General features: G+C 31.1%; 1 protein-coding gene across 3 annotated transcripts; it reads left to right on the top strand.

The window, feature by feature from the left end:
* The first annotated feature begins 6,802 nt into the window (after nt 1-6,802).
* Nucleotides 6,803-23,742, top strand: LOC148299157 (uncharacterized). Of its 3 annotated transcripts, none has more exons than XM_088276340.1 (8): nt 6,803-8,272; nt 12,541-12,793; nt 13,616-13,702; nt 14,915-15,232; nt 16,237-16,368; nt 16,833-17,046; nt 19,440-19,633; nt 21,542-23,742. In XM_088276340.1, the coding sequence occupies exons 1-8, from the start codon at nt 7,314-7,316 to the stop codon at nt 21,572-21,574; spliced, it is 2,190 nt and encodes a 729-aa protein (XP_088132466.1). In that variant the 5' UTR covers nt 6,803-7,313; the 3' UTR covers nt 21,575-23,742. The 3 variants fall into 3 exon arrangements, with proteins under 3 accessions (XP_088132466.1, XP_088132465.1, XP_088132464.1); XM_088276339.1 differs by having other exon boundaries at nt 19,440-19,586; XM_088276338.1 differs by lacking the exon at nt 21,542-23,742 and having other exon boundaries at nt 19,440-19,848.
* The last annotated feature ends 1,172 nt before the right edge of the window (nt 23,743-24,914 follow it).

The following is a 24,914-nucleotide window of genomic DNA, read 5'->3' on the forward strand; positions in this document are numbered from 1 at the left end:
CAGCATGCTGACCCTACGGAGGCGAAAATAATTAGTGAACTCTAAAAAAATATTATCTCTTAAACATAATTCGTGTTCTCTGATTCTAGATTCACGAGAAATTTATTTTAAAAATGAGTATTGGTATAATATTTCTTTATTGTAAATTTATTTATTTATTTTAATAATGTATTATACCTCTACTACTTCTTTATTATGTAACATATCGCTCACTCCTTTCAAGAACGTCATAAATCAAAAAACTTGATTTTTCAGGAGAACGTTTTTAAAGTTTAAAAATATAATACAATGTGTTAAAAATAAATATCAAGCCACTTACTGAACTTTTTACTGTGCAACAGATCTTTTAAAGTAAAACCTGATGTTTTTTTCTCCATTTGAAAAATATTTAGTTTATTTAAAAAAAATAATGAAACAATACCTTTTCTTCAAAATGCAAAAACAACACTTTCTGCGCTGGAGCGGGTAAATATTAAGTTAAAAATATGCCGCTTTTGCTGGGATATAGTACATTTTCTGGGCATTCCGAAAACATGCACAACTGAAAATTGACGAATTTTGATTTATGACGTTCTTGAAAGGAGTGAACGATATGTTGTGTATGAGTCACATTCATACTAACTCCTACATGCATGATATTATGTTCGGGGAATCAAGGATTGGACGTGCCTCCGGAATAAGCAATGGAAAGTCATTCGATGTTTTATTATTCAAAGTGTCGCCTTAATCTTTAGTTCATGTCGCAAAGCAAAATATCGCCTTGCAAAATTACTAACACGCAATAATATTGCGCCTGCATTTTGAACAAACTATTGTATACCTACCTACTAAAGTCGGTCGGCATATTTGGAAAGAAATGCGCATATTTTTTTATCGTCTATCATATAATATTTTACTTTACATTAGTATGTATGTGTTTTAGTGTCGGTATTTTAGTAGGTTTATTCTATCATATAAATAAGATTTCACGTTCATAATATTTCGTGTTTGTCGAAATCATTGTTCACAAATTTGGGTTTTTCTACCTAGGAGTTATTTATATTAAGTTAATAAACAAATTAAACATATCAACATATGTATTAAAATAAGAATATGAAGAGTAAATGAATTGTATATATGACTCTTCAAGAATTATATTAAATTTTAGGAGACGGCTGAAAATTTAAATTTTTGAAACATATTTGTCAATTTTTATTAAACTTTTTTTAATTTGAAAAATTAAAATCACGTTTACGCCTGAGCTCACGTAAAATAATTTGCGATGAATCTTACATACATTTCATGAAAGTACTTGTTAAATAATACAAATTTACTCAAATCAACCATAGGTGGTGCCGAGAACTCACGTGTGAAAGAAGGTGTAAATTAAAAGGTGTTAATTACATTTAGAATGGTGCATGTTACACATGTATACAATGATCATTCTAACCAGCCTATGATAGGTCATAAGCCCTGTATATATCTAGACTTGCATATCTTTCTCTTTCTATATGAAGATGTCCATATTAAATATCACTTACGCAATAACGAAAAATGCAGCCTGTCAATGTACCATAATACGTCTCAATTTTTATAATTAGTACCGCGTGTTAGACTTATTACTTGCATTGTTCACATGGCTAAGATAAGAATTATCGTTAAAATCAAGAAAGGTGTGTTGAGATGGATTTTTATTTATTGTTTCGGCATTCGCTTTGTGGTAGGACATAAAATTATAAAAGGAAAACACTTGTTTTTTACCACTTGAGTATTTTTTTAAAATAAAAAAACTAGTTTCGGAAGCTATGCTTCCATCTTCAGGCATAAATAAAAACATGTTAAGTCTATATTTAGACCAGACTATGGAAGTAAAATATGTAAGTTTCCGAAACTAGTCATTATTCCATTAATTGATTCGGCAGTCACATTGTGGTAAAATCTATCCATTTTTAATGAATGTTTTACTTAGTAAATACCACTATTTCTTAAAATACGGTGTTTGAAAATGATGCCGAATGCATCGAAGGGGCGAAGAAAAGTTACAACGACAGTGTTGTAGCGTTCTATTCTCTCTGCCTACCTCTGCGGAGAGCGGCGTGATGGTTAGTTACCTACTTAAGTACCGCGTATATAATATTTCAGAGACAAATAATTATATTATACAAATAGTTATACATAGGAATTTTAAGAAAAACAATAATTATTTCTCAATGTGACGGTTTTTGAATGAACGAAGGCATAAGAAAGTGAAGGAAATATGGAATAATGTAAAATTGTCGTTGATATTTCGTTGATCAAAACGAAACATAGTTGCGTTTACATTGATTTAACATTAAAGCTGGGAGCTAGACCAACAACGTACGAACTACATTAATCAATACAAGAAAATATTAGCCTTTGCTCAGACACATATTAAATAAGGACATTGAAGATAAGTAGGTGTATAATGAAGAATATATTAAATTAACAATTATAGGGAAATTTCAGTATGATGTTTTAGTAATTCTCACACTGGAATACAATGCACCATTCTAAGAAGTAAGCAATTGATACGAGAGGAATGCGTTCTACAAAAGACATCGCGATAATAAATAGATAAGAAATGGTTTATATCTATTATATGATTAAATTTGATATATGATATCTAAACAATTCTCAACAAACTAAGAATAAATACATTACGACCTAGTTTGATAAATTATATTAGAAATAAAGAAAATAGCGAAACATACTGTTCCTCCTATTATTTTCATTTATTATGGGTGTTATTTTGATGGTAAATTCTATGAAGGTAAGGTGTTTGGTTCTGCTTTTTAGGTCCAGGTCATATATATATATATATATATATATATATATATATATATATATATATATATATATATATATATATATATATATATATATATATATATATATATATATTAAATATGTAAATTGCATTTAACTTTTCGAAGTATTCTTGTATAGCACCACATCCCTAATGCCTTAAATAATAAAATAAAATGTCGATAAACTTATTACGTAGTTATTATATTAGCAGAGCTATAAATGTTTGGCTACTCCATATTCACAATACTAACAGATTATTGTTAAATGTTGATTGACCTATGAAGTGACTCATTTGTGCTGATATTATGTAGGCAGCCAAAGAAAACACGTTATCTTATCTGACTCATAATGAAGAGATTACTGTGTTTTCAAGTTTATTACTGTAAAGATACATTGTTTGTATGTATTTCTTATAAATCTTTCATGACCCCTTTCCGGGGTCGGACACCGCATCGGATTGACGAGGTGTTTATTTAATCGATTATTTACCAAAAGTATTTATATGATCATGACATACGGCACAGAAACAAGAGCCGACACCACGAGAACAAAAGGCCTTCTTAGGACATCCGAAATAAAGACTCTACGACCCATTGCAGGCCTAACACTTCGCGACAGAGTAAGAAACTCTGAAATAAGTAAAATCTGATATGTTGAAGATCGTGCGACGGGGAAGAGAAAGAAGACGTTTCTGGAGAAATCATGTGCGAAGAGCGAGTTCGGATCGAGTGTTGAGGATAACAGCGAACAGCAGCATAAGCGTGATCAAACGCCCAGGAAGACCACCTAAACGATGGAAAGATAGCTGGTCTTCCACCTCCCAGGAGCGGACCGAAGAACGACAGGACATAGTCCTAAATAAAGAGGAAGAAGATGAAGAAGAAGATTTATACGATGTCTAGTATTTATGAAGTCTTCTTTATACGTGGCCTATTCGATAATAAGAGACGTCATAAAACAAAATGTACTTTATTTAGAAGTTACATATGGGTTCACTGTAAAGTATTCATTTCTCCGACGCGCACACTTATCCCAAAGGTGTTTTCACTTTTGGAAATAGTCCTGAAAGGCTTCTTTTGTGATGTCCTTCAGCTTCTTCTTTGCATTTGATTTAATATCGGGAATCATCTCAATTTTTCTTCTTATCAAAGGTCTTTTGAGATTGGAGAACACGCAATCGCTGTTATTCCTACTCATCGCTCCTTTTGACTTCTTCTTATTCCTCAAACTCTAAAGAACTTTGAAAGGAAGACGATTTGAGACTATTTCCGAGATCCCTCGACCTCAGGAATCGTCTCAAATGCGACGAAGGAGCTGAAAGACATCACAAAAGAAGCGTTTTAGGACTGTTTTCAAAAGTGGAAACAGCGCTTGGAAAAGTGTGTGCGTCGAAGATATGAATTCATATTTTGAAGAGGACCCAGATATGTAATTTCTTAATAAAGTACATTTTGTTTTATGACGTCAGTCTACGTTTTAATTGAACAGGCCAAGTATATTATGATCATAATTCGTGAGTCAAATCCAAAAATGGAATAAAAGGTTATCATTTTTGTAGTTGTTGGTGGTCATACTGGGAGACAGATGGGGGCTTTTCTCTAAATCTAATCAAGCGATTAGTTTTATTTTTATAAATATACAAATTTTAAACCGCTTCATCGTAGTTCAATAATTGAAACGGAGCTTTATATTTTTTAAAAATCAATTGTTTAGAAGCAAAGACAACTTAATATATGAACATAAGAAGATATGAACATAATTTAATAAAAAAAATATACAAAATTCTTAGTAATATTAGTATATAACCACTCACCGAGATTTTTATATCTACCGGTTTCGAGACGTACCCGACTCTTCGTCAGGACAATCCCTACAAGACCGAAATCGGTAGACATAATCTCAGTGAGTGGTTATAAACTAATATTAGTAACATTTTTTTTATTGTTTCGGCATTAACTTTGTGGTAAGACATATTACAATGATTAAATAAAACACTTGTTTTTAGTTCTTATTTTAGTTTTAAACACAGTTTTTATTCAGACCTGAATGATGGAAGTTTAGCTTCTGAAACTAGTAATCTTTAATAAAACTCAAGTGGTATAAAAACAAGTGTTTTATTTAATCATAGTAATATTTTTGTAAAAAAAATATACATATATAATAATAAAAATTGCTAACCACAAAGTAAATGCTTTAAATATTAATAATACTGAGGACAAAATATACATAGTTTGTATAGACCTTAAGCAAAGTCTGTTATGACTTAAATTTAATTTTATTCTGAATTTTACACTTCAATGCATGGAATGCAAACACCTCAGTAATTAATGTGTACCTACACTATATAGATATCTAGAATACCATATTTCTCTTCACGTATTAAAAAAAATAATCGGGAAATTTGTCGATATAAAATACTATTCTCATGTGTCAAGAATGTAAAGACTTGAATGAATTATTCGCAGTAATCGGAATTAATGCCCTTCGCAGATTTTTTTTCCTTTTTTTCCTTTCCTTTGATGCTAAAACTAATCTTCGCTTCATCGACATGCTCACAAAATCAACGTTATGCATACGTACGTATTTTATATCACTTTATTTTCTATGAATGATACTATCTTCTAACTATGTTTAATTTTGTTTGTAAAATTGACCTCGGCCGTAAATAAATATAAACATATTTGTTTTTATCCACCTTGTACTTCGTACATAGTGATATAAGGAGTCGGGTTGTAGTCTTGCTGTTAGTGTCACTGACTATGAGTGAGAGTTTCTCGGTTTGACCTCACTCTGCCACAATGTGATTCCTACTACTACAACTACTTCTACTACCATCATGTTTCTCCACAGGGGTAGGCAGAGAGGATTAAACACCACACTCTCCTGTCCTGACATACGCTTCTCGCTTCCTTCACATCCAAACATCTAGTCATACATGCCCTCCGATCACGCTGACTTTTGACTATTGAGATTTTAGGTTCTGATTGATCTGATCGTGCCAAGTTTTTTCGGCCGTCCTCGTTCTGTTCTCCCGCTCACATTACCCAAATATATTTTCGTAGTCATTCTCTAGCTATCCATTCGCTCCACATCCCGCTTAGGCTTAGTACGGGATTATAAAATAATTACGGATTTTGTACCTAGTAGTTATAATATGGTAAAAAACTGTAATTGATCATGTTTTTAAAATAATTTTCGTTGATTTTCGTTGTTGCGGTGACGGACACTCGGACTTTATTGTTCGCCATTGTTGTCTCTGACGTCACAATCACCTGTTTTGTCATAAAATCAGGTAGGATCTGAGTTGGTGTGACGTACCTACTGTTCTGTGTGTTGTGTCTCGTGATGAATGCTAATGGCTTCAGTGGAACATGCGCGCCTGGTGTACAAGGTCGGCTAAACTCTTTGTCGACGCTACACACTGCACTAGACATTGCCAATCGATACGTTCAACTACAGGGTGAGCCATTAAATAGTGAACGATCTATTTGTTTTGTAACTTAGTAAAATAAATACTTACCAAAATAAGAAAATAACAAAACGATTCGTAAGGTACGAAAAACAATATTCAGTATTTGGTCATCTCTAGCATTGATCCAAACTTAGCTTCGTTTTAAGGCACTTCTTATGATGTGGTGCAGTTTTCCTGTTGAAATATTGGATAGCTGATTTTAAGATCAATTAGATATAGTAAGCGATTGATGTAAACCTTGTTCTGAAAATAGCACCACAAAATGCCTGGTTGTGTTTAATCGTGATATCTGGCAATTTAGTGACATAGCATCATGGGACAGTTCAAACATTTCATACACTTTTTGGTGTACTTTTGTAAATAGTCTAAGAAATGTCAATAAACACATTTTTTTATCTTTTAATCATTCATATTAGTACAGATCACCCTGTATTTACGTTTTATTCGAAGACTCCTACTTATTTTGAATAAAATAAGTCTGGTATGAAAACCAAGTTATATTAAATGTCGCAGTACCTGGTACATGTGATATTTCTTTCTTCAAAAGCCGATGATAAGTCAAGAAGCGGATATAGCTTTTTATCCTACTGTCTACAGACTGGTGTTTTGTGTTTTTATTTTTAGGTGCGTTGTGTGCCGGGAAACACGTGTGGAGTGTGGAAGTGAATCGCGACATGACGCAATATTGTCATAGTTTCTTGATTTGGATGTCTCGTTGCGTGGTGCAGTAGAGGTGGTTAGTACTGGTCGCTTGTTAGTTCCCATCGAGCCGCGAGCGATGGCGCGACACTCACCCGATAAGATACCGCATTATCATCACAAGTATGAACGATTCGGGTTTTGTACCATCGCTTATTCGCGATATTACAAGAGTAGGTAATCGCCCAAACGAGCGCGACTATTTTTAAATCTCTCGAGAAGTTATTCGCAATATGCACCGTGACACAAAGTGATTCTCGGACCAGTGTCAAGGTGTCCAGAGATGAAGTAACTCGAGTTGTAATATAAAATATAGTGTTTATCAAAGTGCAAAATGATCGATAATGATCCGGGACAGTGTGAGTTGATGAAGATTCTTATCAAGAAAAGGGAGTTAGAAGCTAAGCAGAGTGAGTTAGAGAGCGTTGAAAATGAGAGAGAAACCACTCAAGAAACGATGGCCAGGGGAGGACAACTTTATCGTATAATACAGAAATTCGAAACCGGGAATATCAAACAAGATGAAGATGAGTCGGACGATCATCCGGCCCTGGAAATCCCCGTCCCGGCAGGACACGTTCCCATGGTGCGAACCTTCCTATTCTCCCAGCACTCGCAGAACAGCCGGGAGTCGGGAAGTTCCCTTAATTCTCGCCTCTCGAGATGCTCTCCTGGGAAGAAGAACGATAGTTTTTCATCGGTCTCGGGAGATTCTGTATCCTCCTCCGAAAGTTGTTCAGCTTACCCAAAAAAGTTTCATCGTCATAAAAACAGTTTAGATTCTTATCGTCAAAGTTCTCAATCTCAGGTTTCAAATAATAAATCTTTTCTATGGAAAAACGAAGAAGGCTCTAGCGGGTTCGTTTTCGTAGAAGGTAAAACAACATCCTGCGACCATTCCGACGCATCTAGTGTGGCTGAAGACGCGGAGTATTACTCTTTCAACGAGTCCGATGACAATAATAACTCTAGTGATAAATTAGGAAAATCTATGGGAAAAATGAACATATACGAAACAGTTCCGCACCATATAAGTGATTTTAAAAATAGAGGAATAGCGGAAGAAAACATATATGAATGTATAAACTATTCCAGCGCTTCTTCCGCAGTTCCCGACAGTGATAGGTTTGACACTTCGACGATTGCCTCGGACGAGTATGGTTCGGAACATTACGAGGATATCGACAACTACACTCCTGTTATAGTGAGCGCTGTGAACCATCAGTACACTTCTGTCGAAGTTCCTCCGGTGGATGTTGCCCTTCCTGAGACCAAAGCAGAAAAATACCAGAGGTGAGTGTGACGTCAGTCGTTATCACCTGACGCCGTCTTGGCTTGTAGATAAGCGGCACTTCATCGCAAATCGATGACAGGGTTTGTCAATATTAAGTACAGAATTTTTCTCTTATCACTACTTAAATGGAAACACGACAATATAACATCGATACACTATTAGTTTGTGATTGTGTAGATAAATACTATGTTAGTTGTGTAAGATACTCAACTAGCGAAAATATTTGGACTAAATAAATTATAATACTATATAATTGCTACTGGTCAGTATTTTCTTCTTAGTGTGAAATTCAAATACTCAAAACTGCAATAATATTTTTTAAGTATTATATAAAATTACCAATCGACTATTTTCAGGAAAAGGGGTGTAACTGTCGCAAACCAATTTTAAATGGTTAAACAAACAGATGAATTCCTTTAAGAAGGATATGGTTTTAAATAATTTAGATGTTACGTATGGAGTGAATTCTAAAAAATCGAAATCTTTCCGAAATTTAAGTACGGTTTTTATTAATAAAAGGATATTTCCTGGTTAATGTAACAAAGGATAAATGGTGATCACATAAATTAGACACCATCGAATTCCATTTTATTTATTGTTTCGGCATTAATTTTGTGGTAAGACATATTACAATGATAAAAGAAAACACTTGTTTTATACCACTTGAGTTTTATTAAAGACTACTAGTTTCAGAAGTTAACTTCCATCATTCAGGTTGTGTAATAACTGAATATAATATAATATGTTATTATAAATACCTGAATGATGGAAGTTTAACTTCCAAAACTAGTGGTCTTTAATAAAACTTAAATAAAATAAAAGTGGTATAAAACAAGTGTTTTCTTTAAAAATCGAATTTCATATTCCTCACTCAATATGTTTCTTCATCTTTTGTATGTTTAGATATCAATAATATACATAACTTGATAAAGATAGTACTTAGTATTTACGTTGGCATATTATTTTAAAAATCCAGCAAAATAATTTGAGAGTTATTCCATTAAACCTACAGGCTTCACCCATTTTCCTAAATGCAGTCGATGTGCTAACCCTCTTCTGCACCAAACGGTCCATAAGGCACTGAATCATATAAACGCAGTGTTATCTTGTTGTCTAAGGTGATTAACCCTCCGCTTCAGGTACCAGTCCAGGATAATATTGAATTAATATTAGAGTGAAATAATCACTTATATTTATTTAACCCCCCCTTGGAATCAAACCCGGGACCTTGGGTACCCGAGTGTGCTGACTATTACACTATGGAGGTGGACAAATATATGGCTTATAAAGATAAAAATATAATGTAATAAAATGCTAATCTCAAAATTTAATTTATATATATATATATATATATATATATATATATATATATATATATATATATATATATATATATATATATATATATATATATTTATATTTATTTATATATATATATATATATATATATATATACATATATATATATATATATATATATATATATATATATATATATATATATATATATATATATATATATATATATATATATATAAATATATATATATATATATATATATATATATATATATATATATATATATATATATATATATATGTATATATATATATATATATATATATATATATATATATATATATATATATATATATATATATATTAAATGTATGTTTGAGATCTTTTTGTCGCAGCATATGACCCATCTGCCCCGCTCCGCACGCCTCTTCGATATGTTCGAGGAAATGTACATTGTTTAACTTTTTAAAAATATTAATCCTTAGATATGGTGTACGAAATGTGGTGGGCGAAGTACCAACATACTACATTGATCTACAATATTATCGATATACTTACTATATACCATGACCCTGACCTGGCCCACGCAACACGTACATAAAACATAATACGTGCTAGATTTTGTAAATACTTCACAATCCACGTAACATATAATACAAGATGTTGTAATTACTTCAAAATCCACGTTATAATAATATCAAGGTTCACAACTTTTTGAGTGTCTCCAAATACTTGTTCACTAATTATCTATCAATTATCTCCAATTAGAAGTTATTCTTCATATTATTTTTTGACATCTTAATAAAGATGAAGAAGAATATGGAAATATGGGCATTTATAGGGCTTACGACCGTCATAAGCTGGTCTCAAATGATCACTTTACACATGTGTAACATTCACCAATTCACACTCAGTACTAAATATTGTATCTTTTAGCATTTTCAACAGGTAGGTACTATGGATTCCATTTTGGTTTCATAGATATTTAAAATTTGCATTTTTTCGCAAGCATTATGAAATCATACATATTGGAGATTTATGCTATCTTTTCATTTATTTTACATTTCTTCTTCTTCTTCACGTGTCCTGCTGGGTTTCTCCGACGTTTTCGATCACTTGGGAGAAACTTTTTCTCTCCTGGGCAGCATGAAACGTCTCCTCCACACCTCTCATCCCGGTGCATTCTGGAATGTTCCGAAGCCAGGAAAGCTGCCTTCTTCCAACCCTTCTGCGACCCTCAATCTTCCCTTTTATGACCACTTGTAGGATGGCATACTTTCACCTCTCATTATGTGACCAAAATACCAAGTTTTACGGAGCTTCAACAATTCTCTCTGTGCATTTGTTCTACGCAGTAATTTAACTAATCATGTCAGTCTAGGATATATATTTTATCTATTTTACATTTGATCAGACTAAACAAAGCAATGCGTAGTTGGGCATAGCAAGTATGAAAATAGAAAAAATGCTCATAAAATTTCGATGAAAACGTCAAATATCTTAGCTTATAATAGAATACAAACACTTTTTTTTTAATAAAAGGAATTTTAATTATGATGATATTATTCATTAAAAGTTTTAAAGAAATATTTTTTTTTGAATAAAGTAAAGCTATGATGAAATATTACCATGATTAGAAAAACTAACTAATCGTCACGCCGCTTCCTTGCAGGAGTAGACAGAGAGAATAGAACACCACACCACTCTGTCTTTGCACACATTCTTCGCCTCTTCTACATTCATGCATCTCCTCATACATACCCGCCGACCATTTCGACCGCTGACCTGAGCGGTCGTTCGCTTTCAAGTATTTGACATACTTGATTGTACTAATAATGAATATGTATTGGTTTAATTTTGATAAATTTGACATCATTTCGATTCGATGAGGTGTCTAAAAAGTAATTACTGCAAATTGTGGATATTTAAATTTATGTGCTGTTAATTGTGTGTAATTATTTTTATAAAAACGCGTGTACATTATCCTCCATGGAATATTGACACAGTTGTTAAACGATGAATACGACCATACTAATGACATAAGAACCGGAAGAAAAATTACACACTTAAAATTTAAAAGGCTTTTCAGTTGGTACAACCTTAAATTAATTTCCTGAAAGTTTTTTATGGGACCAAAAATGATACTTGTTCTAAAAATAATTAATTTTATAGAACGCAATCACTCAAATTCCAAGAACCATTTATTTTTCGTTATTTAATTGCAGTATTCAATTGTTTGAATCATTTTATTATCTTATCTGTACAAGCAATCCTTAGATATGGCTTTGCTTACAGGCGATAAACTTTACGAATTGAAACCAAATTTATATTTTGAGCGAAATTGTCTTCATTATCAACGATTGTTAATATTTTGAAAAATATTATCAAAAATCTAAAATATCATGAAAATTGTACCTATTTGGAATAAATTAACTTTTATTTGTAAATATGTTCCCGCGAATTTTCCTGTTATTTATTTCATATTTTTTTCTAATAATTAAAAGACCCTTCACGTAATCCGACACCCTTTATTTTCATCGTTTCATAAATATAGATAGTCAAAAAACTTAAATATTAATAAATATATATATATATATATATATATATATATATATATATATATATATATATATATATATATATATATATATATATATATATATATATATATATATATATATATATATATATATATATATATATATATATATATATAAATATATATATATATATATATAAATATATATATATATATATATATATATATATATATATATATATATATATATATATATATATATAAATAAATTCTAACTGTCCACTAATTTCAAGTAAAGCTGTATAAGGTCAAACGTCGACTTACTAATATGCGTTGGTTGGAAGATTTGGTCCATTATAATAACCTCGCTATTGTATGTACATTTACTATGTTTCAAAACATTAAATAAATAAATTTTCCATTTACAGAAAATGCAGAGAACGGCTGTTGGAGCTTTTGCATACTGAAACGCTGTACGTAGCCAAGTTGCGTCACATCGTGAAGGACTACATGCCCCTGCTGCAGGGAGACTGCGGGCCTCCTTCCCTAGCGGGGATGCCCCCGGAGGCCGTGTTCTCCAACGTCAAGCAGCTGTTCAAGTTCCACAGTCGGGAGCTGCTGCCGGCGCTCAGGGACGCACACTATGATCTCAAGGCCGTGGGGCGAATCTTTAGACAATACGTAAGGATTTTTTAGAAAAACATTAAGGATTTAATGCTCACCATATTTTTTTAGTTGGTCCAAATCTTTGTTCACAAATTTAGGATTGTTTACGTAGGAGTTATTTGAATTTACTTAATGCCCAATCGAACCAAATTTAATTTACTTTAAATCCTGGTGAAATACCTTGAAATAATTTTTTGGTACGGAAAAAAAATAGTTCTTCAAAATTAATATATGGCTTTATGAACTAAAGTTATTGAACGGTGAGGAGTTTAAAAAATGCAAATATATTTTATTCTTATAATTAACAAAAGAAGAATTTAACAAAAATTAAACCCATACAAATATTTTTATTGATTGATTTGGCGTTTAATTTGTAGAACTCTATAATTTATATTGAAATATTTGAAACAAACTGATTTTAAGAGTATACTTGTGTATTTTTATTTAAAAAAATAAATATAAACATATTTTTCCTATTGTTTTCTCTAGTTAAGACAGTATCAAAGTGCTGTATAAATATAATATATTATTATAAATCGCGCGCGGTAGCATGACCGACCTCTAGAGCGGTCGTTCGCTTTCTGAATTTAAATCCTGCGAGTGACCCCTTAAAACTCGTATTATTTCACATAAATATATCTAAAATACGTTTTTAAATAAAAAAATAACTCCTAGGTGGAGAAACCCATTATGTATTGAGTATTTGGACAAACTCAAAATATTGTTATCTGGTTTAGATTACCTTACATAATAAAATATTCTTAAAAAATATTTTTAGAAGATATGTATTTAAAAAAAAAGTTTCAATTTTGTAATGTTAAAATAATTTTGTTTCAGGAAAACAGATTTATGATGTACGTTAAATACTCAAAAAATAACAAAAAGTGCACTCGCTTGGTTTTCGAAAACAAACTTTTCTTCAAAGTAAGTAAACACATGTCTTAAAATTTATACACTTTGTTAATTGTTTTCGTTCAAATCAACTGTCTCGTATCATAACATGAATATATGAGTGGTGTATTACAATACAAAAATTAAAATTGTCTTTACCGTGAGTCTGTTTACAAAATATATGTATTTATTTCTCTTTGCAATTATATATACAAAATATGACAAGATTAAAAGCAATTTGATATTATTATATGTATTTTTCATTTATTCTTATTGTACCGCTCCAGGCTAAATGTTAGCGATTATCATAGCAATTGTCTAAAACCGCTCTAAACGGAGATATAGTGGTACAATATAACCACTCTCTCAAGTTCTTTAAGTCACATATCTCTTTTTTACGCTGCGTTTACCTAAGACATATTACTATAATACAATACTCATTGCTTTTTTTGAAGTAAGTTGACACTAAATTAAAATAATTTTGATATTTTATGACAATAAATCAAAGAGAACTAATTTATCCATGCCTCGAACCAAATTTAAGTGCAAAAAATTATCCAAAGGTGTTGATATAAGTACGTAAAGTGGAAAAACGACTATGCATGCGATCCGCAGTCAACGGTACTTCTATAAAAAACGACAATAGATACGATCCGCAGCTTACGGGTTAACCTATATCTCCTTCATATTAGATTTAAGTTTTGTACTGACATTTCTTGGTGGAACTGCATTTTATATAATGTAATAACAACTACATATATAGTTTCCCACATTTATTTTATTTGACCAGTGACCAAGTTTTGTCGTTACCGACATCATCACACTGGTGGGAGACTAGACAAAACTTTATGTTATATACACAATAAGGCAAGGGTTGAAAACCTTGATTTAATATACTTTTTCCTGACCATATAATTTTAAATATAATGAATTTAAGTAATGTTTTATAATAATAATTACATACATATTTGTTATCGTTACGGTTTCAAGTATGATTTTATTTAAGAAACGTATTCTGTATGTGCATTTAAATAATTGGGTGTACCTGGAACCACGTGTTGGCAACTCCTTCTACTACACATTTGTATAAGAAAGTTCTGAGTTCTCTGAAGTATGAAATTTTTAAGCAGTTATTTCTTATCAACACGACATTTAAGCTATCTAGATTACATAAAAATTATTGCATTGAGAATTAAAAAAAAGAATCATCGCACTAACAGAGATTTTTTAAAAACACAATTACAGCAAAAACAAATGGAAGTCGGTAAACGTCTAGACCTTTCGAGTTATCTTCTAGAGCCAATACAAAGAATGCCAAGGTACCTGCTCTTCCTCGACGAGCTGGTAAAGACCAGGACTCTGTATGACGAGGAGGTAAAGTCGAGCTGCCGGGATTCCGTCATCAGCTCGAATGGCAGCGTCACCTATGAAAACATTCCTGAAGAATATAACGACGAGGCAGAAACGCCCCTTCAAAGTTTACAGGCAGCTAGAACTATGATGAAAAACCTTTTGAGGACGATTGACAATACTATAGCTATAGAAAATGTAAAGGAGTGTCCGGTAAGTTATTCATTTTTAATCTTTACAAAATAAAACAAATTTGCTTTAACCACTTTTTATCGGTACACTTTATCCAGCCGGTTTCGACAAAAACCTTGTCATCATCAGGGTTTATGAGCTAAATTCTAAAACATTGAAATACTCATAGTTAATTACCCTTCCCTTATCAAAAACGTCCATACACTCCGTACACCATATGAAAATATGATTTAAAAACTCTTAAATTTATTCATTTTTAATTTACAACGAAAATCAAAATAAAATATTATAGATTGTATTTGCGTGTTCATTCTTGTAAAACAAGTTCTTTTTTATTTTGATCATTAACATTTTTTCTAAATTTTAACAAAGATGAAAAGTCTATTGAGATGGGAACATGGTAGTCTGGGTAGTTACAGTTTTTTTATAAAGTAAAGGAAGCTAATATTACTCTTTTGTATTCTATATTAACTAATATTTAACTGTTACCCGTTTCAATGCATATTAAAATTTAAATATGTTATAAATTATAGGTTTTTCAACTTGAGATCTCCTATCTTCTTTCACATATATAAACGACCCATGTCTCATTTCAAGTTGAAACATTTACCATCTACATATATGGTATTATATTGGTATATCATCCGTGGTGTTAATAATTCGGTGTTTGATAAATTAAATTGTTATTATTAATATCTTGCGTTTACATATTTTCTTCCTACACTTATACAGTAATTATCCAAGACTTATCGTGAACAATTCGTTACTCAATTCACATTGTTTGTTGGTTTTTTGGTGTAAACAATATATTTGAAATTTATAGAATATTATCTTTTGTATTGCTGTTAAGATTTCATTTTAATCACATTACAAGAACGCGACGACAAAATGTTTAAAATTTTATTAGTTAATCTGGACTATTAATTTAGCATATTTTGTATAAATAATGAAAGCTTTATTTCATATCGCTATATGCCATTACGTTTAAAATATATTTAATAAACGAAAGATGTTTTAATTTACAGATGAATCTTCTAAATGAAGGAGCGCTTTTGCGACAAGATGAGTTCCATGTAACAGATTCCTATAAAAAAAGATATCAAATGAGATGTTTTCTCTTTGAAAATGGACTTGTATTTACAACGATTTCTAGAAAGGTAAAAAAATATTGCTTGTTTTTGAAATAACAATAATGATTTAAATAGTATTGACTTATCTCGATCGTACAAATATTATACGACCTTAAAGGCGCTTACAGAGACGTGAATTATGATATGAAAATGATAATGATGGAGTCTAGGGAGAGGGAAAGTGGAGCTGCCATATTATTGCGCCTTCTTCTTGGTCTTCGTGATCTAAAGCATGGCCAAGATGTTGGGCAGGACGCCTCCCTGAGCGATGGTAATGCCGGAGAGCAGCTTATGGAGCTCCTCATCATTGTGTCGAATGAGGTTCAGAGGAAGAAGGAGATAACTCTTCTCTCGTATTAAACAACTTAATAAATTTTATTTTGAATGAGTTTTATGTCATTCCACAAAGTAAATATCCAATCAATAAAAATATAACTATTAACTCTATATTCGGTAGTTTAACATGAGAGTAATTTTGGTATTTCTTTCAGCAACTGAAAGAAGAATTATATTTCTACCATGACATAATTAGAATGAGTGATCTTGGTATAACGCCTCCCGAGGACGACTCTGCACCAAGTTTCTGCGTTTGGTACCGAAAGAGAACAATAAAGCCGTACATCATGGAAGCAGAACCGGCTGTGAGAAGAGCCTGGGTTAACGACATATCTGATTTACTTTGGAAACAGGCAGCAAAGGACAAAGGTAATTTTAACATAGTTTTAGCCTGCAAAATCAATTCCAATACATTAAGCTCATGAAAAGTTTTAAAAGGTAGTCGTTTTGTTCAGGACCCCTAACTGTGTATGATAGTAGTCCACAATCGTCTAAACGTGTGCTTAGAAACAACATAATTTCAATAATTGATTCAGCAGTCACTGTGTGCTAAATTCTATCCATTGTGAATTTAAGTTTTACTTGGTAAATACCACGATTTATCAAAATCTATTCTAACACTTGTTTTGATATATTCCGCATAATTTTTTGTATTTGCCACATAAAACTTAAATTAAAAGTGAACAATTTAATACTGAAGTAAGTTTGAAATGAAATGTTGGATAGTATAGAGCTAAGATATGGTCGCTTCTTCTTTTTTGTGCCTACCTCATGGTAATAAATATTTATATTCAAAATTGTTTTAAAAATATAAAAATAAAGACAGTTCTATTGTGATCCTAAAAGTGGGATGAGATATAATAGAATAAGAATATCAATATAAATAAATTAATATCCGAGCTCTTAGCTCAATGACTTGTGGAATAACTCAAGGAATCTTAAACCCCAGTTTGCGTATAAGATATCGCTCACTCCTTTCAAGAACGTCATAAATAAATAAAAAACTTGATTTTTCCGGAGAACGTTTTTAAAGTTTAAAAATATTATAAATGTATTAAAAATAAATATCAAGCCACTTATTGAATTTTTTACTGTGCAACAGATCTTTTAAGGTGAAAACTGAAGGTTTTTTCTCCATTGTAAAAATATTTAGTATGTTTAAAAAAATAATTAAACAATAAATTTTATTCAAAATGCAATAACAATATTTTCTGCCCTGCAGCGGGTAAATATTAATTTAAAAATATGCCTCTTTTGCTGGGATATAGAACATTTTATGGGCGTTCCGAAAACATGCGCAACTGAAAATTGACGATTTTTGATTTATGACGTTCTTGAAAGGAATGAGCGATATGTAAGACGATACATATTTTCAGTGTTTTTATATGATATGAAAGGCCATTTATACATTTTCACTCAAGCTACCATAAAGAAAATTAACGTATTTGAATGACATTCCTATAGTAGGATGCTCAAAATATGATGAATTGAGAGTTCGAAGTGAATTTCAGTAGTTTGTTGGGATCTGGGTATCACTAATTTCTTGTTGGTATGGTTCATAAAAAAGGCCGTCAATATCACTGTATGCTGCCTGGGTCTCCGTTTATTCTGAACTCTAGTATCGTTCTCTTCTTGGTGTTTTACTTTTTATACTACGACATTGTATACGGTTAGTATAACATTACCTTTTAAATTTGAAGGCAAATAAAATAATTCTTATCATCTCAATGATAAAATTGCTATATCCAAATGTTTGATATGACAAATAATTAACTGATCCAGATTCGTTTATCGTACGTTTACGTCATTCGTAAATTGCCCAAATGCATAAATCGTGCATATAATAAATCGTGAATTCTGGTATAAGCGCTCACGAATTTCACGGTAACACTCTTTCTAGGTTTGTGACGACTTGGCATCCATGACTTGCTTTTAATAGTATAAATTATAAATGATTTGTGTTATAACGTTTTTTACTTTGTTTTAAACAAATAATCGTACATCTTCGAAGAAAATAGCATTATTTGAATATAAAAATAAATGTTTTGATAATTTTACAAAGAATCTAAAATAATTCCAGTGATAAAACTATTGTTAGAAAGTTTCATTGATTAATTCCGTTTAGTCTACTTAAAAAAAAATCACTGTTAAACTGATTAAATACTAAAATAAAGTAATGAGTTAAAAAATGTTCCCGTCTCAATGACTTCGTATGTGTTAAAATATGAAGTAAATAAATACGATGATAGATTTTGATGCTTCGCTACTCATTTGCTTTAAACTATGTCAAACCTGGACCACCAAGGCTTCATGTTATTAACGACCTAGTATCACTATTGTTACTCTCTATGATTTATTGGCATAAATGCAGATAAGAGTCATTAAAGGTTACTCTGCTATGACGTAACGTACCGTCACGCATATCCTATGACTTGTATATCTTTCACAAGGCTCGAGACATTAAATAATTATATATTGAAGAAGCACTGATGCACTTTGAAAAGGAAAAGAAATGTTCGGAAAACTAGTCTTAGAGATAAATTAAAACTGCGCGGCCCCATCTCCTTTCATTCCTTAATTCCGCCTAATATTTCACAGTTTTAAGTTAAGTATATATCTAGATGATAAAGTTCTTGTCGAAACCTGTTGGAGAAAAGTACTAAAAATAAAAGTGGTTAAAACTAAGTTATTATGTTATTTCATAAAATTAATATACAAATATCAAATACATAATTTTACGAGTTCATTTCGTCTTTTTTCAGAGAAACTACAGGCTTCGAAGAGATACTCGACAGTATCGATAGCGAATTCGGTTGCAAGTACGTCAAAAGACTCGTCCACTTCAGTTACAAATGAAGAACCAGTAGTCGCGGAAAAGGGAAAACCAACATACCTTGCAGGTGAACAATGTACGTCCACAAAGAGAAAAAAACGGAAGCAGAAGGTTAAGAGTAATGTCAGTGATACTCTGGTTTTCATGGGACGAAATATGAATGTAATTTGGTCCTCGCTTAAGTAGAAGTCGCCTGCGGAATAAAAGGGTACCTAGATCTTTTTATACAGGCTACATGTCATCGTCGTGTAAGTTCACATGGTGGGAGTTGGGGTCACAGGAACCTGTTTATCACTGGAGATGAGGTGGTCACCTAGTTTGGGAAACGCTTTGAACTCCGCTATTTGTACCCTATTCTTTCGAGACAGTGTTCGAATTGCGGGTTCATTTATTAATATATTTATTTATATATTTACAAACGGAATGATCCATAAGAATACCAAAATGATAATGATATTTCATCACGACAGGATCTGGGCTGGTATTACACTAAAAAGATACCGCGTTTTCTGCGTAGTGTACATTGTGAAAATCATTTTACTTCTTCAAATATTTAATTGAACATACCATCTTCCAAAAATTCGACTGCTTTTGTGGCACATGTTTTTTTGCAATACGTTCAAAATAATTACCAGCGCAACAGAATGAAAAATAGTGATATAGAGAATTTCATAAACAACAGATGTACCTTGTGGCTCAGTTTTATTACACGGAAAAAAAGAAAATAGAAAGCACACGTTTCTAATACGTTTAATTTAATGAAGTTTGTAAAGCAATCAAAATATTAAAAATCTTTGGAACTGCAGTGCAATTAAAACAATGAAAATACTAAGTGACAGCAGGTGACAAGAAACACGTTGCACCGCGATGAGCAATGTTTATTTTAAGTGGGTCCAAATACTTTTTCACAATGTTTAGTTTTGCGCGTGTGTTTTGATATTACATTTAACAGATGGCGCTGGCAATGGTATCTAGTCACCGATGTTTTCGCAAAATTTCAAAGCGATCCGTGAATCATTTTCGGAGATCTAAAGCAAATGAATTTTTATATTCTTATTACTAAAAAAGTTATAAGTATTTTAAACATAATATGATATATGTATATGGATGCCAATATTATTTTCTTTTCTTTTGTCTGTTTTAAAGCTTTATTTTTCATCGCTTTTTGCTCGTTTCCACACCATTATATTTTACGTTTTAGCACATTCAGCTTTTATTATTTTCTGGACACTAAACGGGGGCCCATTTTTTCTTATATAAATAATATATAAAAATTGTGACGTCGCTTTTATAATTATATGGTTACGTGATATTTATTATGGTTTTTGTATTTTACTTTGCGCCTAATAAATTTCCAGAGCTTATCTATCATACAAACATGAAGCGCGATAGCTGAAAATATTTAAAAACAATATGCTTTAATAAAAAAATCTAAGACAAAACAAATATTAAACATTGGCATTATTTAATTTTTTTAATTCTTAAAAATCGATTACTCGAAATTTTATTTACTACGATTTGGAGCAATCAATATTTTTATTTTGTTTTGTTAAAATTACGATAATCTTGATTTTTATATGCGTTCTTTATATTTTTCATATATTTAAGTTCTATGCATCAAATAACAATACTTGGTAAAAAAAAAACTAATTATCATTAATAATTTATTGCTAAACGCTTTGCCTATAATTGTATCTTCAAAATGATGAACGCATAGATGAAATGCATTGTAAAAAGGTATAATATTTGTTTTTAAATAACAACCATTTTCTTATACATAAACAAAATATTAACCTTTAAAAAAATGTTTTACCAACAATTTGTAATAATCGCTAAAAATTTTAAAACGTGTTTTCCTTTATCTTTCAGCAACAATACGCATTTCGTAAGTTGAACGAAGTTTAATGAAATGAAAACTGATACAATATTTTTAAACCCTCTACTACCGTAGCTAAAAACTAAGCCCACCACTGAAAATAAGTTACGATAATGTTGCCGTTTTACTATAAAATGTTTTCTTTATGATTTTAGATTCTTCGCTTCGTGGGGTTCCAGGTGAAATGAGAAATATAACTAGAAAACGTCATCGGACCACGTGGTACGTCGAATAAATAGAAAAGTATGATTGCAAAAGACAAAAAAATTTGCGATGCCCATCAAAATTATTTTAAATTGTCACAGTCAGTATTTGTTTTATAAAACCAAAGCATTTTGGACAGCATTGCTAAAAATAAATAAAAAAATATATACTTACAGCCCGTTTTTTTAAGATTAAAAAAATGTGTATCTGAAAAATGGTGTCGTTTAAAAACATATCAATAAAAAGTATATTTTTTCCTAATTTATCTCTTTTTTGACAGTTATCTTATTAAATTATTTCACCATTTGGAAAATTTGAAATGATATTTTCTTAATAAAAACTTTGAGGACGCATTTGCTTGAGTATAAAATAATTCAATCTTTTGTCAAAAAATATTGTACTATTTAAAAACAGTCAACATTTCTTAAATTTTTTATCATTGGATTACATACCATCATTAAGAAATTTGATCATTTTTATGTTTGAAGGGCAGTTAAATCCTAGATTCTAGTTACCAGGATGTGAGTAATATCCTCCCAGTATAGCAATAAAACTTTTTTTTTATCTCAGTACACTTCTTCATCTACGCCAAGATATCAATTCATTCTCGATAAAACACGATTAAATCTTCGATTTAAAAAACAATTTATTGATACGAAAACTAGATTAAGAATCTAAATAAAATGCTATTGCGTTAATAATTTTTAGTGTACGAGTACATACCATATCATAACATTAATTTTTAATATATATTTTTTAATTGACTGTATACTTTCTGCATACGTAATAAGGTATTTCAAAAAACATATTTTGTAAAAACTGTGATATTGTACCTACTTTTTGTATTATATAGATTAAAGAAGTAGTAAAATCCTCCTTATCTTATAATTCTTAGTTTTAAAAAATGTGCCTCGATTTTTTTTGCGTATTTATAATCACCTTTAAAATTAATATTACCCACTGTTCACCAAAAAAAATAAAATTTACTTAATACATCTAGCATTGATTGGTGCGACAAAACACATGAATGTTGATAGCTTCACACTGTTTTTATCACATTATGTTACTGTAAATGTTCAAAAATCAGTCCTTAAACGAATTCGATACAAATCCATTATAAATTTATAATGTTAATATTATCGATACAAATCCATTGTAAAGATAAAATAATATTGATAAATAAAACGTGTTACCAGGATTTCGAATCATATTTCAGCTTTTAGTCTTGAAAAATTATAACTTGACCTGTACACATCATAGGAAGTTTAGATAAATTGTTTAATGAAATGATTATGACGCTCATGGGAATAAATCAAAATTTCGATATTATTATACTTTCTGAATGCAGAATAAAACTAAATAGTATACACATTTATCCCTAAAAGTGCTATTAATAATCATATAATGGATGCGGCAGATCTGAAAAAGATCGCATTAGCCATGTCGTATTTGGTTGAAACATTATAATACATTATAATTTTAAATTTTATTTTTAAAATGTGCCCTCGGCACGAAAAAAGTCAGTTATTTGTTATTTTAATTTTGTATACATGAACCATTAAAAAGGAAAGATAAAAAGAAATTACATAACCTTGCTTTGAAATAACCTGTTAAAATTTTTAAGTACTTAATTATTGTTTAAACTGCGAGTCTCCATTTGATTTTTATTTGGGGATTATTCACCATTATTATTTTAACATATATTTTCTAATGATTGATTAAACAAATTAATTTAATTTGCCACTTTGTGATCCCGTGCTTAGTGTCACTAAGAAGTCATGAGTCAAGTGTTTCTAGATTCGACTTCACTCTTCCACAATTTGATTCCTACATAAAAAAAAAACTTTAAGGCTTACGTGAAAAAAAACATTCATTTAAATATTAATGTTTGTAAGAACATGTTTTACATTTGTTTTTTTTTTTTCAAAAATATAAAATAATATCGACAAGATAAGGAACGATCAACAAAAATGTCCCTCAAAGAGTTTTTTGATAAAAATATGTTAATATGTACACAAAGGAAGCATCAATACGATAATCATGTAATAAGGTAGACTTAAAATTGTTTTATATTCATCATGACTTTGCTTTAAATGTAAATATTATTTTTATACAAAGCGCTTTATTTATTTTTTAAATAAAAGACTTGCATTTAAAAATCGTTATTATTTTTCAAAATAAATAATTTATTCACAATACTTAATTTTACTTTTGCAATCACATTTATTGTTGGAGATGCATTTTATAATATAAAACGACAGCTAAATAGCCTTTACCATTACTTTATACTTACCAGCGACTGGTTAAATAATAAAATTTTGTATAAAGGTATAGTTGTTGGTTATTATATAAATTAAGAATATTTTCAGTGTCTATTTTTAATCACAAATAATGGATCAATTTTTTTTATTGTGAAATGAATATTAAAACTTAATGAATTTCAACCAAAGACCTTGCCTGTGAAATAGATTGTAAAAGATAAATGATAAAAAGAGTATATTATTTCGAGAAATAAAAATACTTTGTGTTTTGGTCCACTCACATTTTTATTAACCAACTAGTTTCGGCAACAACCTGTTGTCCTCTTCAGGGTTTAATTTATGACTATAAAATAGTCATAAATTAAACCCTGTAGAGGGCAACAGGTTGTTGCCGAAACTAGTTGGTTAATAAAAATGTGAGTGGATCAAAACACAAAGTATTTTTATTTCTCGAAATAATATATCAATATGATCCACAAAGTTAATGCTTTCAAAAAAAAAAATATTCAAAAAAGATAGAAAGAGTACTCAAATCATTTTGTTTGTTTTTTTTCGGATGCGTTGCATAGGCTCCATGATCCAGCCATAGCCGCAGAAATTGTACGTAAAAATTAAAAATATTGTTCTTAACTTCAATTTATATACGCTAGTTATTTTAACAACTTTATATGACAGCTTTATTGTATCATTGGGCGACCTATCCAGGTATTCTGCACTCGTAAACTGGACATTGCAATATGTAATGACCGGAAACTGGTGGATCCAGCCACTCGGTCCCCGGGGGTGACGGGTGGTGGATGTAAAGCCGCCCCCACACTGCACGTGGAGAGGTGGTGGGTGGTGGATGTAAAGCCGCCCCCACACTGCACTTGGAGAGGTGGTGGGTGGTGGATGTAAAGCCGCCCCCACACTGCACGTGGAGAGGTGATGGGTGGACAGAGCGTACTCAGGGACGAGGCAGTAAAAGAGCCGGCGAGTAACGGCGCCTTTCTAAGCCGAGGTGAGACCGATACTGTATTAGTTTTCCAAAGAATTAACAAGAACACCGCGCGGTTCTCAAAAT

Source organism: Brachycentrus maculatus, unplaced genomic scaffold, assembly GCF_059751285.1.
Source record: "Brachycentrus maculatus isolate JH-2025_06_01 unplaced genomic scaffold, ASM5975128v1 h1tg001305l, whole genome shotgun sequence".
In the NCBI taxonomy this organism is placed as follows: domain Eukaryota; kingdom Metazoa; phylum Arthropoda; class Insecta; order Trichoptera; family Brachycentridae; genus Brachycentrus; species Brachycentrus maculatus.

Coding starts and splice junctions, on each gene's coding strand:
- LOC148299157 (XM_088276338.1), top strand. CDS start 7,314: ATGATCGATAATGATCCGGGACAGTGTGAGTTGATGAAGATTCTTATC. Junction 8,273..12,540: donor AAAGCAGAAAAATACCAGAG/GTGAGTGTGACG, acceptor TTCCATTTACAG/AAAATGCAGAGAACGGCTGT. Junction 15,233..16,236: donor AAAATGTAAAGGAGTGTCCG/GTAAGTTATTCA, acceptor TTTAATTTACAG/ATGAATCTTCTAAATGAAGG.